Genomic DNA, 16,520 nt, shown 5'->3' with positions numbered 1-16,520 from the left:
TCTGAGCTCCCTGTCCTCCTAAATCAGAGCGCACCCAAGAGGCAAACAGCTCTTTGTCTGCCGTCCTGAAGCAGCTTCTGGAGACCGCCCTGAAACTCCCCCAAAAAGAGGAAGTTCAAACCAGAAAAAGAGAGAAAATAAAACACGCAAAAAACTGGTTGAACAGAAAACCTCAAAGGCACCGGAAACAATAAAACACCCACCTGCCAAGCAAGGTCAGCACACCGCCCTGCAGCGGAGCCTCGATTCTGGGAGACAGAGCTCCTGGGCACGGCTTCTGCCCAAACCTCGCACGGCCCCCCCTTCCGCCTGCCGCTCTTCTACCCCAAAGGGCACCTTGCTTCATTCCATCCCAGGGCCTTTGCAGGTTTTGTGCTCCCTGCCTGGGTGATTTTTCTCCTCGTAGCCTGGCCAGCTCTCATTCACACTTTGGGGCTCAGCCTACAATGCCGCTTCCTCAAGGAAGCCCTCCCTGACTGCACTCCAACACAGGTCCCTGGGCCTCCTCTTTCTTGCACATTCCTCAGTGGGTATCACTCAGGTCTCCCCTTCCCTGGAGAGACCCTCCCCACCCCCTGTCTTGCTGACTCAACAGATACCCTCTACCACACCACTGCGTGTGTGTTTCCAGGGCTGCTGTCACCATCTAGAGCTTTTGCGTGTTACATGTCTATTGCCCGATGGTGTCCTGAGAGCAGGGCCCCTGCGTGTCACCACTGTGCCCAGCTCCCGGCACGCAGTAGAGGTTCAAGGTGTTGAACGCCGCAGGCCCACTCCACTAGGGACCCCAGGACCCTCCAGGACTGGAGTCGGCTGGTCAGGGACCCATTTAAAAGCCAAAAGAGGCCCCAGGAGGAGGGCCCAGCTGTCCAGGCCTGTTCCCACACCAGATCTCCCTTTTCCAGCTCATTGACCCATCTGCAAACAGCCTCAGCGTGGGGACCCGCTAATGAATTAAGCTTTAAGTAGAGCTTGAAGTGACTCTGTTCCGGCAGTTTCTGCTGCTTCTGGTAAATAAACTTCAGGCAGCGCTCTAAGTGGGTTTATTGCTGCACAGAGCTACAGGGAGTGGGCTCTTCATTACATCCCCCACAAGTGAGTGTGAGCCAGCCCGTGTCTGAGTTAAAGACAGCCCTGAGTGAGAAAATGAAGTTACTACATGCAGTTTCTCTTGAAGGCTGCCCCTAATAGAGACAAAATGAAGCTGAGCTTTAGCCGCTGGGCACAAGGACATCTCTCTGCTGAGAGCAAGGGAGAGAAGGAACGAGAAAGATGCTCACATTCCTTGAACCAATGAAAAACTGTAGACAACCCAGATGCCCGTCCCTGGGGGCAGACGTCACAAATTACAGCCCCTCCAGGGGACGGCTCTGATCCTGTGAGGGCCTCCGTTTTCTCAGCTATAAAATCAACCTAAAAACGTCCTGGCCACTGGGTCAGTAGGAGCAGGGTTTGGCGCAAGGCTAGCACATCGTATGAGCCCAGGGAACAGGAGTAACTGTTACTTCATTGTGGAATACTAGAAAGAAGGGTGGAGACCTGCGCTCTGCAAGACGCTTGAAGCCACCCGCCTGGCATGACTATTGAACACTTAGAATGTGGCCGGTCCAAACGGAGATGTGCTGCAAGTTCAGTATAAAAGCCTGATTTGGGGCCGCCTGGGTGGCTCAGTCAGTTAGGCGTCCAACTCTTGACTTCGGCTCAGGTCATGATCTTGGGATCGTGAGATCGAGCCCCAAGACAGGCTCTGGGCTGGGAGTGGAGTCTGCTTTAGATTCTTTCTCCCTCGCCCTCTGCCCGCCCCCTACTCTCAAAAATAAAAAAAATTAAAAGCCCGATTTTGAAAACCTAGTACAAAAAAAGAAGTAAAAATCCCATTAAAAATTTTTACATTGATTACATGTTAACATGATTGACATTTTGGAGACACTGTTATTTTAAGTATATTGAGACTAATTTCACCTGTTTCCTTTTCCTTTTTTATGCGACTCCCAGAACATTTCAAATTACATGAATGGCTCATATTTGTGGCTCAGATTATATTTCTATTGGACAGCTCTTATGGATACAATTCTGACCTGAAAATATGTCCACGCTATTCTGTGAAATTGAGATGTAATTCACATACCATAAAATTCACCCTTTAAAAGCGTACAATTCGGTGGTTTTCAGTATATTCACAAAGTTGTGCAACCATCCCCTAATTCCAGAACATTTTCATCACCCTGAAGAGCCCTGGGCCTTACCATTAGCAGTCACTCCCCATTTGTCTATGCTATTTTGAGTGGAAAAAAGCAACTTGCAGAACAGTATTACAGTCTCAAGTGGGGTTTTATAAAAACTCACACAGTATTATTAATACATACGCATACCCATATTTGCATATGCCTTTTCTCAGCATCTGGAATGAGGTAGTCACATTGTTGGTGCGGTTATCTCTGGGGACTGCCGTTTGGGACGCAGAGAAAGAGGAGAGGGCGCTCACCCTTTATTTGCTGTACTTCTGTCCTGCTTTTGAGATTTAAAAAGAGAATGAGTTGAATTCAAGCCTTAAATAACTCCTGGCGGACTCGGATAAATAACTCGTTCACAGCACTGTTAACAGACTGGCTTCAGCTGGAAGATGAAGGGCCTAGTTTCAGATCTACTTTTTATTCTGTGCTTTTAAAATAGAAAGTACAGCTAGAGACGAGGTATTTTCCCTCTTAGCAACAGCAGGACCAAGGCCCCGGGGCTTCCCCGCACAAACGCAGCCTGCCCGCCTCCTTCCAGGCCTCTGGCTCTCGGCTCGGAGCGGAGCGGGCTGAGCGCCCGGCCCGGGGGCAGGACCCGGGGGCGGCCTCCCCAGGGCCCCCGCCTGGCAAAGAGCAAGCAGCTCCGAGCGCGCCTCGCTTCCCCGTGCCGGCCGATGCTGGGAGCCCCCCGGGATGCGACGCGAGTCTGGGCCCCCGGGGGCCTTGTGGGCTGGAGGAGGGAGCGGCGCGACCTGCCGCGCATCTCTGGGTGGCGCCAGGCATCACCCCGCCGCAAAAGAGGGGACCCTCGGGCCCCTGCGCCGGGTGCGAGAGGATGCGGCGGGGACGCCAAGGGTTCGGGTCCCGGGCTCCGGAGGCCGCACCCACCCTTTCCTGCCCCGGGGTGCGAGGGCCCAGACCCCCCCAACCCCGAGACCCGCCTTCCCCACCGCCATCCCCTGTCCCCTACCTCGGCCCCGGGCTCGGGGGTCAGGAAGAGCGCGAGCTCGCGCGCCCCGCTGCTCACGGGCTCCGGCCGGTCGGCGTCCACGAGCAGCATCAGGAGCGCGACAGGGTCCAGCTGGCGGAGGCCGCCGGGGAGCCGGTGGCCGCGTCCCGGCCTTGGAGCCCCGCCCCCGACCGGCTGCATGCCCCGTCGCCCGCCTGGAGGAGGCGGGGCAGGTGCGCACCCGGCCGCGACCCCCCGCGCCTCCCGAAACGCCGGGCCGAGTGGGCAGCGCCACCCAGTGGCGCGCGGCGCTCACTGCGCCCGACCCTCGCATCACCTGGTAAAGCAGAGCTTCTCAAACTCGCCTGCAGATTGCAATCACCTGGGACCCTTAAAACTTCCAAAGTCCCGCGCACACACAGTCTCTGGGGTTGGGACCTGGGCACCAGTACTTTTTTAAGTTCTCCCGGTGATTCCAACATACAGCCGAGTTGGAGAACCGCCAGTATAAACCACCCCTTTTCCTTGGAATCTGGGCGGAGCCACGGTTCCCAGCCCCCACAGCACATTAGAATGCCCTGGGGAGCTTTCAAAAGCCCGGAAGCCAGGCCTCACGCCCGCCGATTCAGCCGGAATCCCTGGGGGTGGGACTTGGGGATCAGTAGTTTTTAAAGCTCCCCGGGTGATTCCAGCCGGCATCCTGCATAGAGAACGGCCATTCAGGGGATTCTTTCATTTAAAGACCAAAGCCCCCGCCCCCAAGGCCGCCCTAATTCCAGCCTCTTGTTCGCGCCAAGCGGAGAGTCCTGGAAATTTAGGGAAACCGGGTGTAGCGGTCCTTTTCCTCCCAGGAGCAGCTTTTAAAATAAACTCCCCAGGGAATTCGTAAATGCTCCAAGTTCGACACCCCCCCCCCCGATACACACACCCCCCTGGGAGGCTTGTGTAGACCCTCTAGAGGCTGAAGAGGGCGGGGGGCATCTCCCCAGAGCAATCCGAATGAGGAAAATCCTAAAGATGGTGCAGAAGTATAGGGAAGTCTAGAGTTCTAATTTTTTTCCTATGACGTCTTTTTTTTTTAATGTTGCATTTGTGTAACAAAACCAGGCAGGGTTTAGGGTTGTAAATAAATATACACGACGCCCCTCGTTCCTCTCTTCCTCCTCCGGACCCCCCGCCCCCATCTAAACGTAGTTTATCTGACAACCTAGGTAGGGGGCGTATGCACATGCTCGATCCCTCTTGGGGGGGGATCTGTCACCGTACAATTTGTGCAAGTCCCACTTCCACATCTGCCTCCCGCTCATGTCTCCACATCTCTGCCCAAACATTCAGGCCTTCAGGTCAGGGTCGCTTTCTGAAAAAAAACTTGGCAAAGATTTGGGCCGCAGAGGGTTCGCTAAAGGATTTGATAGGAACCTGAATTTGGCCATTCATTACCGCCGTGATTTTTCCGATGCTCAGAGCCCTTCCTCTCACCTCAGATACCCAGGAACCAAGCCCAGACCCTCACCCCTGCAGGCGGCTGGGACCTTCCTCAGAAAAGCCCAGAACTGTCTTCAGATGACTTCAGCAAACTTCCGCTGGTGGATGAGACTCACCAAACATAATGCTAAGAAGAAAAGAAAAAAAAAGAAAGAAAGAAAGAGAAAAAAAGACAAGTTGCAGAAGGCTCCGTAGGGCACGCTGCCATTAACATAAAGTTTTAAAAACATGCAAAACCACACTCTGCGTTGTGTATGGATACAGCCATATGGGGTAAAAGTATAAAGCTGCGCCTGGGAACGGTGAGGGCCGCACTCAGGAAAGTGGGGGCGGGGGGGGGATGCAGGAGGCTTAGGAACGGGGTTTCGATTATACCCGAAACGTTGTCTTTCTTCTGCTGATGTTGGCTCTCAGAGTTAACCCTATGAACCCAAAATGACTCATTAAAAGCAAGGCAAATAAAAGGCCTGGGATGTTATCTAGATATTATCTAGAAGTGCAGCCTGCTCGGCCCCCCTTGCCCTGGAGATGGGGTGTCTGGGAACGATCTGCGCTCTTGACCAGCGTCTCAGTGATTTCTACCCTGCGCTGAGTTGGCTAGCCAACAGTCATTTTGCTGTCAGGGTTGGTTTTTTCTTTTTTTTTTCCCCCTAAATGTGTGATTATGCCTTAGAAACATTTTGCTAAAAATACAGATGCCCGGAGCCCTCCCCCAACTTTCTGAATCGGAATCTCTGGGGAGCGAGACATCTGCCTCTTCACAGCTCTGCCGTTGATTGGGATGCACGCCAAAGTCTGAGAAGGACCCCTGCTTAGGGGCTCCCTCTTGCTGCGGGCTTTACCCAGGGACCCCCGTGGGAGGCCACATCAATGGTTTTCAACAAAGGGGACCGACTGTGTTCAAATCCTCTGGCCTCTCAGTGGAGCTTGGCTGTGCCCCAGCGCCCTGCCCTCAGTCCCCAGCTCTTGGGGAGACCCAGGGGCAGGCAGCAAGCCTGAGGCCTGGCATGCAGCCTGCCAGGGCCGCACCCTGCCCAAACCAGTTTGAACCAGCTGCAGAGATGGAGCCGTGGCGTGTCCCCACGAGCTCCCTCTGGCGCCCAAGCCGGGCTTGGAGCTGCGGCTCTGGTCTCCTGCTTGGGAGTCCTCCGCGGGGGCAGGCAGCGGGCTCTCTCCCAGCCTGCGGGTGGGGGTGCGTGTGGCTGCCCTGCTGGCAAGGTCCCCTGGAGCCACAGTAGGAGTCCCTAGCTGGGCCCCGGGGTCACACACTCTGCCACCCCCCATCCCCATCTGGCTTCACCTCCAGCTACAAAATGGTTGCCTGTTTGTGTCTTTTCAAGGTCAGTTCTCCCAGTTCAGGCCTCAGGCATACAAGGTTGTAGATTAGCAATGGTTCCCAAGCTTGGCGCCACATTGGAAACTCCTGGGAAGGTTCCAGAAAATACTGATGCCCAGTCCCCACCCCAGAGATTGTGATTTAATTGGTCTGGGGTGTGGCCTTGGTTTGGGGGCATTTAAAAGACCCCAAGTGATTTTAATCTGTACTGTTCCAGCTTAACTCTGCGGGTGCTGGTGACCCTGGGGTCCCTCTGTATCCACCACAGTCCTCAGGGTTACTGTGTCCCGAGGCACTGTTCACAGAGAAGGCCCTACTGAACCTCTACCACACCCTGGGAGGTAGGTGGGCCTTGCTGTGAGCCCATTTCACAGATGAAGAAACTGTGACAGAGACAGAGGGTAAACCACGTGCCCGGCATCATAACTCATATAAGCAAGAGCCAGGATTTAAACTCAGACAATCTGATTCCAGAACCCAACTCCTAAACTTTCACATCATACTGCATCCTACAAGATAACCCCTTTTGGTTCCTGGTGTTGCCTCCCTACTTGTAGCCTGGCCTGTTGGGAAAGTCTTGCTGCCCGGCCCCTGCACCAGCCCACCCTCCTCACTGTCCTCCCTCTACAGCACATTCTAGGCATCTCCCTTCTTGCTCATAAACCTTCAGTGGCTCCCCAGTCCCACTGAGTGATGTTCAAAGACCCCCCGTCCCCGGCCCTACCTTGCCAATCCATTTTCACTGCTTTTCTCTTTGAACCCTAAATGACAAATGGCAGCGCATGGAGCCGGGCCAGGACAAGAGAGCCATGTGGGGTACAAACTCCAAGGGGACCTCGCTCTCGGGGTCTCCTCACATTGTGTGGCCTGGGTGTCTCGCTTGCCTTACCTGCCACATCGCTTGCTGCTATATACTGAATGTGTCCCTCCCCAGATTCCTTTGTGGAACCTAGCTCCCCAAGGTTAGGAGGTAGGACCTCTGGGAGGTGATCAGGTCAGGAGAGTAGGGCCCTTGTGAATGGGATTAATACCTTTATCAAAGAGGCCCCAGAGAGCTCCCCTGCCCCTTCCACCACGTGAGGACGCAGTGAGAAGTTGACAGCCCACAACCCAGAAGCAGGCTATCACCAGACACCGAAGCTGCTCGTGCCTTGATCTTGGACTTCCCAGTGTCCAGAACCACGAGAAAGAGCTGTTGTTTGTAAGTCACGGTCTGTGGGATTTTGTTATCGCAGCCTGAATGGACTAAGAGGTCTGCAAACGTGTTTGGTGTGGATAACATCATGTTTAAAGATGTGTATCTTTTCATTTGACACACTTTTATTTTTTTAAGATGCATTTCTTTATTTTAGAGAGAGTGCGCCAGGGGGACGGGCAGGGGAGAGGGAGAAAGAGAATCTCCAGCAGACTCTGTGCTGAGCACCGAGCCTAAGGCGGGGCTCGATCTCACGACCCCGAGATCATGACCCAAGCCCAAACCAAGAGTCAGATGCCTAACCCACTGGGCCACCCAGGCGTCCCGACAGGGTAGACTTTTACAGTTCATGTGGACATTCCGATTCCTGGCTTCTCTTGGAAAGAAAGGAAAGATCAGGAAACCACGAGCTTGCCCTGGGCATGGCAGTACTTGGCCAGCGAAGGAGCCGCCCCCCGCTGCCAGTCTTCCGCACCCGGCCCCAGTCTCTAACTGACCTGTTGGACCCTGAAGATGTCAGGTTTCGACCCCAGGGTCCCCTGGACATGGCCCCACATCTATGTCCAGCATTTCCAGTCTGCAATGCCCTAGCTTCCCGCGAGCTGCCTCCACCAGCCTTCAAGGACCTATGTCCTGACCCGCAAGCCCGTGTGCCCTTTAGGCTTGCTTTCTGAGACCTTCCACCTTCTAAGCTGTAAATCCACCCCCCAGACTGCACGTTCCTGCAGGACAGAGAATATGTCTCATGCGTTTGGTTTTTTTTTCTTTTTCGCGGTGGGGGTCCAGCAGGGGGCCTCTCTGCACATAGAAGTCCTCAATAAACAGCACTATCTAAAATTTGAAGTCATTCTCCTGCTTAGCATCTCTGTTTCCCACTAGCAAACTCATGTGGAACACAACCCCCCTTCGAAGAGGCAGAGTGAAAAACCAGGTTTGTAAATTCTCTCCCTAGAGGGGAAGGACACAGCGAGAGCACGGCTCCTATCCTTCCCTCCAAAGGAAAGCTTCGAATTCTCTGCAGTCATTCCATAGGGTTTTTTTTCTACCTCTTTCCCTTCCAAAACAGAGCTACACAAAGGGTCTCACAGCCTGGGAGGCAAGGGTCAAAGTTCAAACTGGCCCGCGCATGTCCACATCTAGCTTTATAGCTAGAGTCAGCCTGGGTTTGAGAAGCGAGAGGAGAATCACTGGTTTGGAGGAATGAGGAATTCTCCTCCTTCCAGCTACTGAGATGGTTTGTAGAGTTTCCTGGATTTCAAAATTACAAAAAAGGAACTGTGGACTCATTTTCCTGTTTCACGTTTGGAGAAACTGAGGCTCCGTGGCCCTGGCCGACACGTGTAATGGCGAAGTGGAGTCCAGGTTCGGACCCACAGGCTTTCTAGGATCACACATGGAGATGGGACAGAACGCATCAGAAGACACTAGAAAGTGAAGTGCCCCAGCAACCGCAGTATTCTTTAGACTATTTGAGACATCTGAGTGTATTTGCTTTTCTGTTTCGGGAATGAGCGTCTCTGTTCACTCGGATTCAAAGGTCCTTTTCTGTCCTTGGAGGACATGGTATAGCGTCGTGCATACAGTAGGTACTCCATAAAGGATTTAACTGCTCTATATGAAACCTACAGTCATTTCAGCAGCAAACAAAAAAGCCGTGAGGGGCCTCGGGTTGTAACAATGGCCAAAAGTAAACACAACAAAATTTCTGGGGTGGGGGGGAAAGGCGTTTCTCTTAGTGACATTGTGGGAAACCCTGTTTTTAGCAGTTCAATTGACAAACATAGGGAATTTTTAAATTAACTTGGAGTTTAACTTAAGACAGTAAAATAACACATCTGCTAAAAGGCAAATGAGAAAGAGGATGATTTTCTGAAAAATGCAGAGCAAAGAGCTAAAATTTTGTGGAGTATTCTCTGGCGCTGGATGGCCCCTGCTGGGTACAGAGGGTAGCTTTGAGAGGGAGGAATGCAGAGTGGCTAACTGCACAGACTTCAGAATCAAACTATCCGGTTTCAAATTCTGGTCCCCACCTAAAAGCTGTGTGACCTCAGTGGAGTTCCTTAACTTCTCTGTGCCTGAGTTTCCTAAGCAGTAGAACAGAGTGCTACCACTTCCTACTGCTGAAAAGATTCAACGAGCTGATCTATGCAAACTGTTTCAGTGTCTGGAATACAGCGAATGCTCAATAAATACTACATTCTAAGTGGAATATTGACAAAGTAGAGTGTTTCCAAGGGAGGGCAAAGAAGATGGCCAGATAACTAACAGGTGAAATCGCCAAGCCAGGTATTTGTCACCGAGTACGCACTTGATAAACCTCTGTTGAGACAAACCGAACATAAAGTCCTGTCATGTGATGCCAGTTTGAAGGCGCTGGCGCTGCTCTGCAGGGAGAAAGCCTGGATTATCGAAAGGAAGATCACGAGGAAGGAGTCCGTGAAATCGGCCAGAGACAAAAAGCCAGAGAAACCCCACCCGCCCGGCTGCGCGGGCCGGTCATCGCAAAGCGCTGGAACGCCACTGTGTGAAGGGCGCCCTCTGGTGTTGGCACTGCGCAGCAGCGGAGGGAGGCTGACTGCTAAGCTTGGCCCCAAGATTCCTGGCCGCTGGTGTCCGCACCCTGCGTAATCCCCACGTGCGGGTGGGATCAGCGGATACGATGGGCTGTCGCTCCTGTGATTAGGTCACTGATTAGTCCGCCTTCAGTTAATCAAAGGAGATTACCCTGGGTGGGCCTGACCTAATCAGGCGGGCCCTGAAGGAGAGCTTGGAGGCCAGAGATGAGAGAAGTTCAGAGAGAGACACTCCTACTGACCTGGAAGAAGGCAAGCAGCCGTGCTGCACACTGTCCGTAGGGGTCACCGGGCAGGGGCCTGCAGGTGCCCCTAGGAGTCCGGCCCTTCAGACCTACACCTGCCCGAACTACTGCCTGAATGCATTCGGACGCCCACCCAAGCGGCTGAGAGCCCAGCCTAGTCAAGGACCCAGGTAACCCGTCTTATGCAGACTCCTGACCCATGGAAAGGGAGATAACAGATGTGTGTTGTTTCAAGCCTCCATGATTGTGGGAATTTGTTATGTAGCAGTAGGAAACAGGTACAGGGGCGTGAGGGGTACCCGGAAACGAGGGGAGAAGTTGCTAAAAGTGAGGCTTACATGAGTGAGCAGCTGGTTCTCCAAGTGAGTCCCCGCTGATGGGACCATTCACCCCGTCGGGCTGCCACGCCCCTGTCCCTGTCCCTGTCCCTGGCACAGAGGGATAATATAGATGGGGTTTCTGCTGGGGTAGAGGGTTGACATGGGGGTGGTGTAGACGATGTTTCTGCTTACGACTACAAAAGGTCGATGCGTAGATCAGTGTTTGTCAAACTGGAATGTACCAGGTGAATGACAAAGAGCAGATTGTGATCCGGAGGTCTGTTCGGTGACCCAGACACCGCTGCTCTTCAAGCCACGTGAACTAGAAGCCCGCAGGATTTCTGATGGTCTCCAAGTGTTTCCTCTTTCAAGCATTTGCCTTTTATTTTCTTTCCCAGGATGTAGTGTGATATCAAGTCCACTAGACTATTAGCTCCTTGAGGACAGGAACCGCGTTTTCTCGTTCACAGCTGTAACCTCGCACCTGCCACAAAGTCCGCACGGTAGACAGTTGGCGTTTCGAATCAATGAGGTTTGTGAATCACTTTTTAATAGCTTTATTGAGCTATAATTTGCATACCGTTCAATTCATGTATTTAAAGAGTACGGTTCCACAGCATATACTAAAGTTACTCCCAGAGTTGTGAGACCATCACCATAATCGATTTTAGGACATTTTCATCACCCAAAAAAGAAATGCCACACTCCTGAGCCGCCACTCGCCAGTCCTCCCTTCCCTCCCCCTCCCCCCAGCCCCTGGCAGCCACCAGTCTACTTTCTGTCTCTCTGGATTTGTCTCTTCTGGACCTTCCATAGAAACGTAGCCTAGAGTATGTGGCCTTTTGTGTCTGAGCGCTTCCACGTGGCATAATGTCTTCAGATGTGCTCCCCGTCGTGGCATACGTCCACTCTTCGTTCCTTTACGTGGCCCAGTCCCTTTCCGCCCTACTCCATTATACAGATGTTCCACCAGTTGCTTATTCGTTCCTCAGTTGATGGCCATTTGGGCTGGTTATGGATCATTTTTTAATGGCGGTCAGTGATCACCAGTTAGTAGACCATCTCTATATTCATGTTTTCGTCATTCTCACCTTTTCTTGTCTGTTGCTACTCATCGAATTTCACCATATTAAAGGGTTTTTTTGTGTTTTTTTTTTTTAAACAGCCTTTCACACACTTAGAAAAGAAAAGAAAGAATGCCATCTAGGGTTGACCAGAAGACGGAGAAGGACCTGGACCACCCAGCAGAATATAAACTCAGAACAACTTCCGCGGAGGGAAACCTGGCAATCCACATCCGGCATTTTATAACCTGTCCACAACCCTAGATCCAGAAATTCCGATTCTCAGATCTTTCCTAAGAAAACAATCGTGTTTGTGTGCAAATCCTTGAAGAGTTACAACAGGAGAAAATTAGAGATAGTGTGCACGGTCACTGACACGGGAACTGAGAAGGTAAATCGGGCACCGCCCGTACACAGACCTTGTGCAGACATAAAGGAGGGGCTGTGGATGAATATTTAATGAGGTGAAGAACTGTTCATACTATGTTGAGTGAAAAAAGCGAGGTCTAGGACTGTGCGGTCGCATCTCAGTTCTGTAAAAGAGAAAACTCCATGTACGCACACAGAACACAGGGCTGACAGCGGCTACTTCCAAGGGGAGGTAATGCCGTGATTTTAACTTTCCTCTTCTAGATTTTGCCTGCAGTGAACATAGATTAATTTTGCAATGTGAAAAACAAATGTTTTATTTAAAGAAGTTCTTCTTGGGGCGGCTGACTGGCTCAGTCTGAAGAGCACGTGACTCTTGATCTGGGGGTCGTGAGTTTGAGCCCCTGTTGGCTGTAGAGATTACTTAAATAAAGTTTAAATAAAATCTTTAAAAAAATAAAGAAGTTATTATTATTATTTTTAAAGATGTTATTTATTTATTTGCCAGAGAGAGAGAGAGGGCACAAGCAGGAGGAGCAATAAGCAGAGGGAGAAGTAGGCTCCCTGCAGAGCACGGAGCCCGATGTGGAACTCGGTCCCCGCACCCTGGGATCATGACCTGAGCTGAAGGCAGATGCTTCACTGACTGAGCCACCCAGGTGCCCCCGAAAGAAGTTATTCTTAACCATGAAATACTGGTGACATATTTCTAAAAGGAAGCATTGTCATTGTATTATCCTTCTGGAAGGATTATCTAATTAGAAATAGTGAGCAAGCTATTTACTAAATATACCAAACCCCCAACAATAACTAGTTAGAAAATATAGTGGTTGTGGGCTGTCGGGGTGGCTCAGTTGGTGAAGTGTCTGCCTTCAGCTCGGGTCATGGTCCCGGGGTCCTGGGATCGAGTCCAACATCGGGCTCCCTGCTTAGCAAGGGGTCTGCTTCTCCCTCTCCTCCCCACTCGTGCTCTCTCTCGCTATCTCTGTCTCTCTCTACTAAATCTTCAAAAAAGAAAAAGAAAATATAGTGTTTGCAATAACTCCTTCCTAGGAGAACAAAGAACAGGACCTGGGAAGATACTTAACAGAAAATGTGCAGGAACCTGAAGAAGGAAACTGTGAGACTCTAGGAAAGAATATGGAGGAGGAAGCTACTGAGTGAAGAGGAGAATCCAGACCGTGAAGCTCTTCTCCCCTAAACTAATCCACACATTTAACGAAATCCTGCTCTAGGCCTGCAGTGGAATTTTTCTTTTGAAGTGCAACAAAAAGATCCCAGCGTCCACCTGTGAGAATAAACATAGAATATTTCATCGATCCTCAAACACACTTTTCTTCCATATTTTAACATTTTTGAGACCAAGACGCATTTTAGATCGAGTGAACTAACGTGTCAAGGTTCACCAGCAAAGTTTTGAATGAGAGTAATTGAAATTACAAAATTATAAGAATTACCCTTCTCGTTCCATGGCTGTTCAGGTAGACAGAAGTAAGTAAGAAGGCAGAAGAATGTAAAAGATCAAAGCCCCCAAAATATTTTTGCTCACATTTGACACTTAAAATGTGAAAACCTGGGTACAATGGACAATTTCGTAGGAAACTATAACTTGGAAAAATACCAGAGAAAAAATCTAAACAGACCGATTTCCCCCGGGAGCAATGGCGATAGTTGTCCAAGATTTATGCCCCAAGAGTACCAGGGGGAAGTGGTTTCACAAGGGAATCCACCCTACAAGATCTTTAGGGAATAAAAAAATTCCAACATTATTTGAACTTCTTGAGAGCACATAAAATTTCTTTTCCTTCAAATTATCTTCAAAAGTAAACAGAACACTGGTACCAAAGCCGGATAAAAGTGCCACAAAAAGGAAACAAACATTTTCTCTTATGAATATTTATGCAAAAATATTACATTAGGAAGCAGAATCTAATAGCACATTAACAAATACTAATATAGCATAACCCAATGAGGCTTATTCCAGGAAGACTAGTTCAATGTTAGAAAATCTCTTAAGAGAATTAATTCATATTAATAGATCCAAAGAGAAAAATCATGATTTTTTTTTAAAGCTGAAAAGGCATTTGACTAGATTTGGCACCCTTGTTTGATGAAAACACACCCCAAATACCCAAACATACACAAATACACACACACATTCACACTAACTCTAGTAGGAATTGATGGATGATTAAAAACTTTTTATTATGGAGAATTTCAAGCATAAATTGTTTTAAACGTAAGTAAAAAGTTCAAAAAATTGCTAGTTCATGGTCAAGACTGTTTCATCTATACGCACACGCACTTTCTCTCCTACTCGGAAATACAATGGTTGTCTTATACGCAAACGACAACAGGCGAGAAGACACAGTGGAGGATAAAAACATCCAGGAACAAAGCTAACCAGAGAGGAGAAGACATACCTGAGGAAAATCGCACACTCTGGAGGACAGGAGTCTGTCCAACAGAAAATGCATATCCTATCTTGGCTTGGACAACCTGGGATCGGGAAGAGGCCAGTCTCTCTAAATTACCGCAGAGATTTCATGCAACCCCAGTGACCATCTCAAGAGCTTTTTGTTTCTGCTTTTAACTCGACAAAGTGATTCTCACATTCATATGAAAATCTAAGGAGCACAGAGAGGCAAACCCTGGGGGACGGGGGAGCAACCGGGGGATGTGGTCGGCAGAATGATCCCCCCATAGATGTCTGGGTCCTAATCCCCAGAACCTGTGAATAGGTTGTTACCTGAGAAGAGGAAATGAAGGTTGCAGTTGGAAGTTCGCTAGCTGGTTGATGTTGATGTGGGCAGATTATCCTAGATTATCCGGAAGGGCACAGCGTAACCACAAGGGCCCTTAGAAGTGAAAGGGGGAGGCAAGGGGTCAGTGTTTGCGAGATGCAGTGTGGGAAACTCAACCCACCATCGCTGGCTCTGGAGATGGGAGGAAGGGGGCATGAGGTGAGGAATGCGCGTGGCCTTCAGAAGCTGGAACCCTCCAGAAATGTCTCCAGAAAGGAACAGAGCCCCACCGGCACCCTGATGGTCGCCCCGTGAGACCCATTTCAGACTTCTGACCTCAGAACTATAAAGTAATAAGTCTGTGTTGTTTTCAGCCAGCAAGCTGGTGGTCACTGGTTACAGAAACAACAGCAAACTAACGCAGGGGATTAGGCCTCCCAAATATTAAACCCTGCCGTAAATCCTCAATAATTAAAACGGTATGGAAATGAGGGGCACCTGACTGGCTCATGGGGTGGGGGGAGCGTACGACTCCTGATGTTGGGGTAGTGAGTTCGAGTGCCGTGTTGGGCGTAGAGATTACTAAAAAAATAAAGAAACTTGGGGCACCTGGGTGGCTCAGTCAGTTGAGTGTCGGCCTTCGGTTCAGGACATGATCTCAAGGTCCTGGGATCGGGTCCTGGGATCGGGCCCCATGTCGGGCTCTCTGCTCAGTGGGGAGTCCGCGTCTCCCTCTCCCGTTCCCCCTGTTTGTGCTCTCTCTCTCTGTGTCAGATAAATGAAATCTTTTATTTATTTATTTATTTATTTATTTATTTATTTATTTATTGGAACGCTGGGATCACGCCCCGAGCAGAAGGCAGATGCTTAACCGCTGTGCCACCCAGGCGCCCCAGATAAATGAAATCTTTTAAAAAAGGAAAAACTAGAAGTTTCTGTATGTCAAAACTACTATAAGCATGTTCTAAAATAATGTAAGGGCCTCGGAAATATTCTATATCTCGACTGCGGTGGGGCTCATATGGACGTACTGAATCTGTTGCGAATCATTGAACTGTACGTTCCAAGTACGTGGCATTGAACTACATTATACCTCAGTGAAGTTCGTTGTTAGGAACAGTCTCGTGACAAGCTGGGAAAAATTATTTGTCCCTACCACATATCATAGTCAAAGGGTGCTCTCCGTCATATACACAGGACTTCTGGGAACTGATAAGGAAAACACCAAGTGGGCAAAGTATATGAAAAGATAGGTGGAAGAAAAGTTCATTCAAGAAGCTCATAATCATATGAAAAGAGGTTCAGTCTCACTCATAAATAAGATACATTCTTCAACCATCGGACTGGTGAAAAGGCACAGGACTCGCAAGGCTCTGGGGAGGCAGACATTGATGCCCTTTGTTGACGGGAGTATAATGGATGCACCCCAAGGAAGACGAACCAGCCCTACGTCTCAAAATTACAAGTGCACGTGCTTTTTCCCTCCCTAACTCCTTTTCTAGGAATTTACTTTATCAGTATATTTCCATCCATGCAAAATGACCTATGAGTTCAATTATTGATTGCCACGCAGCCGCTGTGGCTGAAGAATTGACAGAAACGAAGGCCCACCCCTAGGGGATTGTTTAATATATGAAACTGGTTAGAGATGATGGAACTGTAGAAGTGAGTGGGGATGCAAGGTGGTATCCCAGATTACACCCTGGAACAGAAAAACAGACATAAGTGGAAAACTGGTGAAGTCCAAAGGAAGTCTGAAGTTCAGTCAATAGTCATGCTAGAGACTGAATATCTGGGTGTCTCTCCCCTCCCTCCATTCATATGTTGAAGACCTAACCCCCACGGCGTGCGGCCCTGATCCCAGAAGAGTAGTATCTTCAGGGTCCTGATAAGAAGAGATGCCAGAGGTGCGGTTGGCCCTTGGGTGAACTGGGAACAAAGAAAGGAGAACGTGTTTGCACTGTGTACTTTCTAAGCTTGTTTTGGTTGTTTGAGCCACGTGAATT

At 49.9% G+C, this 16,520-nt stretch overlaps 1 protein-coding gene across 7 annotated transcripts in view; it reads right to left on the bottom strand.

The window, feature by feature from the left end:
- The window catches only part of BCAS4 (breast carcinoma amplified sequence 4), a 55,315-nt gene extending 50,402 nt beyond the window's left edge, over positions 1-4,913 (bottom strand). For 3 of the 7 annotated variants that reach the window (XM_040638472.1, XM_040638474.1, XM_040638476.1), the window contains exons 1-3: positions 4,909-4,913; positions 4,489-4,492; positions 3,205-3,370 (exon numbers count right to left, since the gene is read on the bottom strand). In XM_040638472.1, coding sequence (XP_040494406.1) covers positions 3,205-3,370; positions 4,489-4,490 — 168 coding nt within the window. In that variant the 5' untranslated portion in view covers positions 4,491-4,492; positions 4,909-4,913. Of the gene's footprint in view, positions 1-2,372; positions 2,497-3,204; positions 3,385-4,488; positions 4,493-4,908 lie in introns of those variants that run through there. The other 4 variants (XM_040638473.1, XM_040638478.1, XM_040638475.1 and 1 more) reach the window with 3 other exon arrangements.
- Between the last annotated feature and the right edge of the window lie 11,607 nt (positions 4,914-16,520).

Source organism: Ursus maritimus, unplaced genomic scaffold (assembly GCF_017311325.1).
Source record: "Ursus maritimus isolate PB19 unplaced genomic scaffold, ASM1731132v1 scaffold_22, whole genome shotgun sequence".
NCBI lineage: Eukaryota > Metazoa > Chordata > Mammalia > Carnivora > Ursidae > Ursus > Ursus maritimus.
The sequence above is the reverse complement of the archived record's forward strand: the minus strand, read 5'-3'. Positions and strand labels throughout refer to the sequence as shown.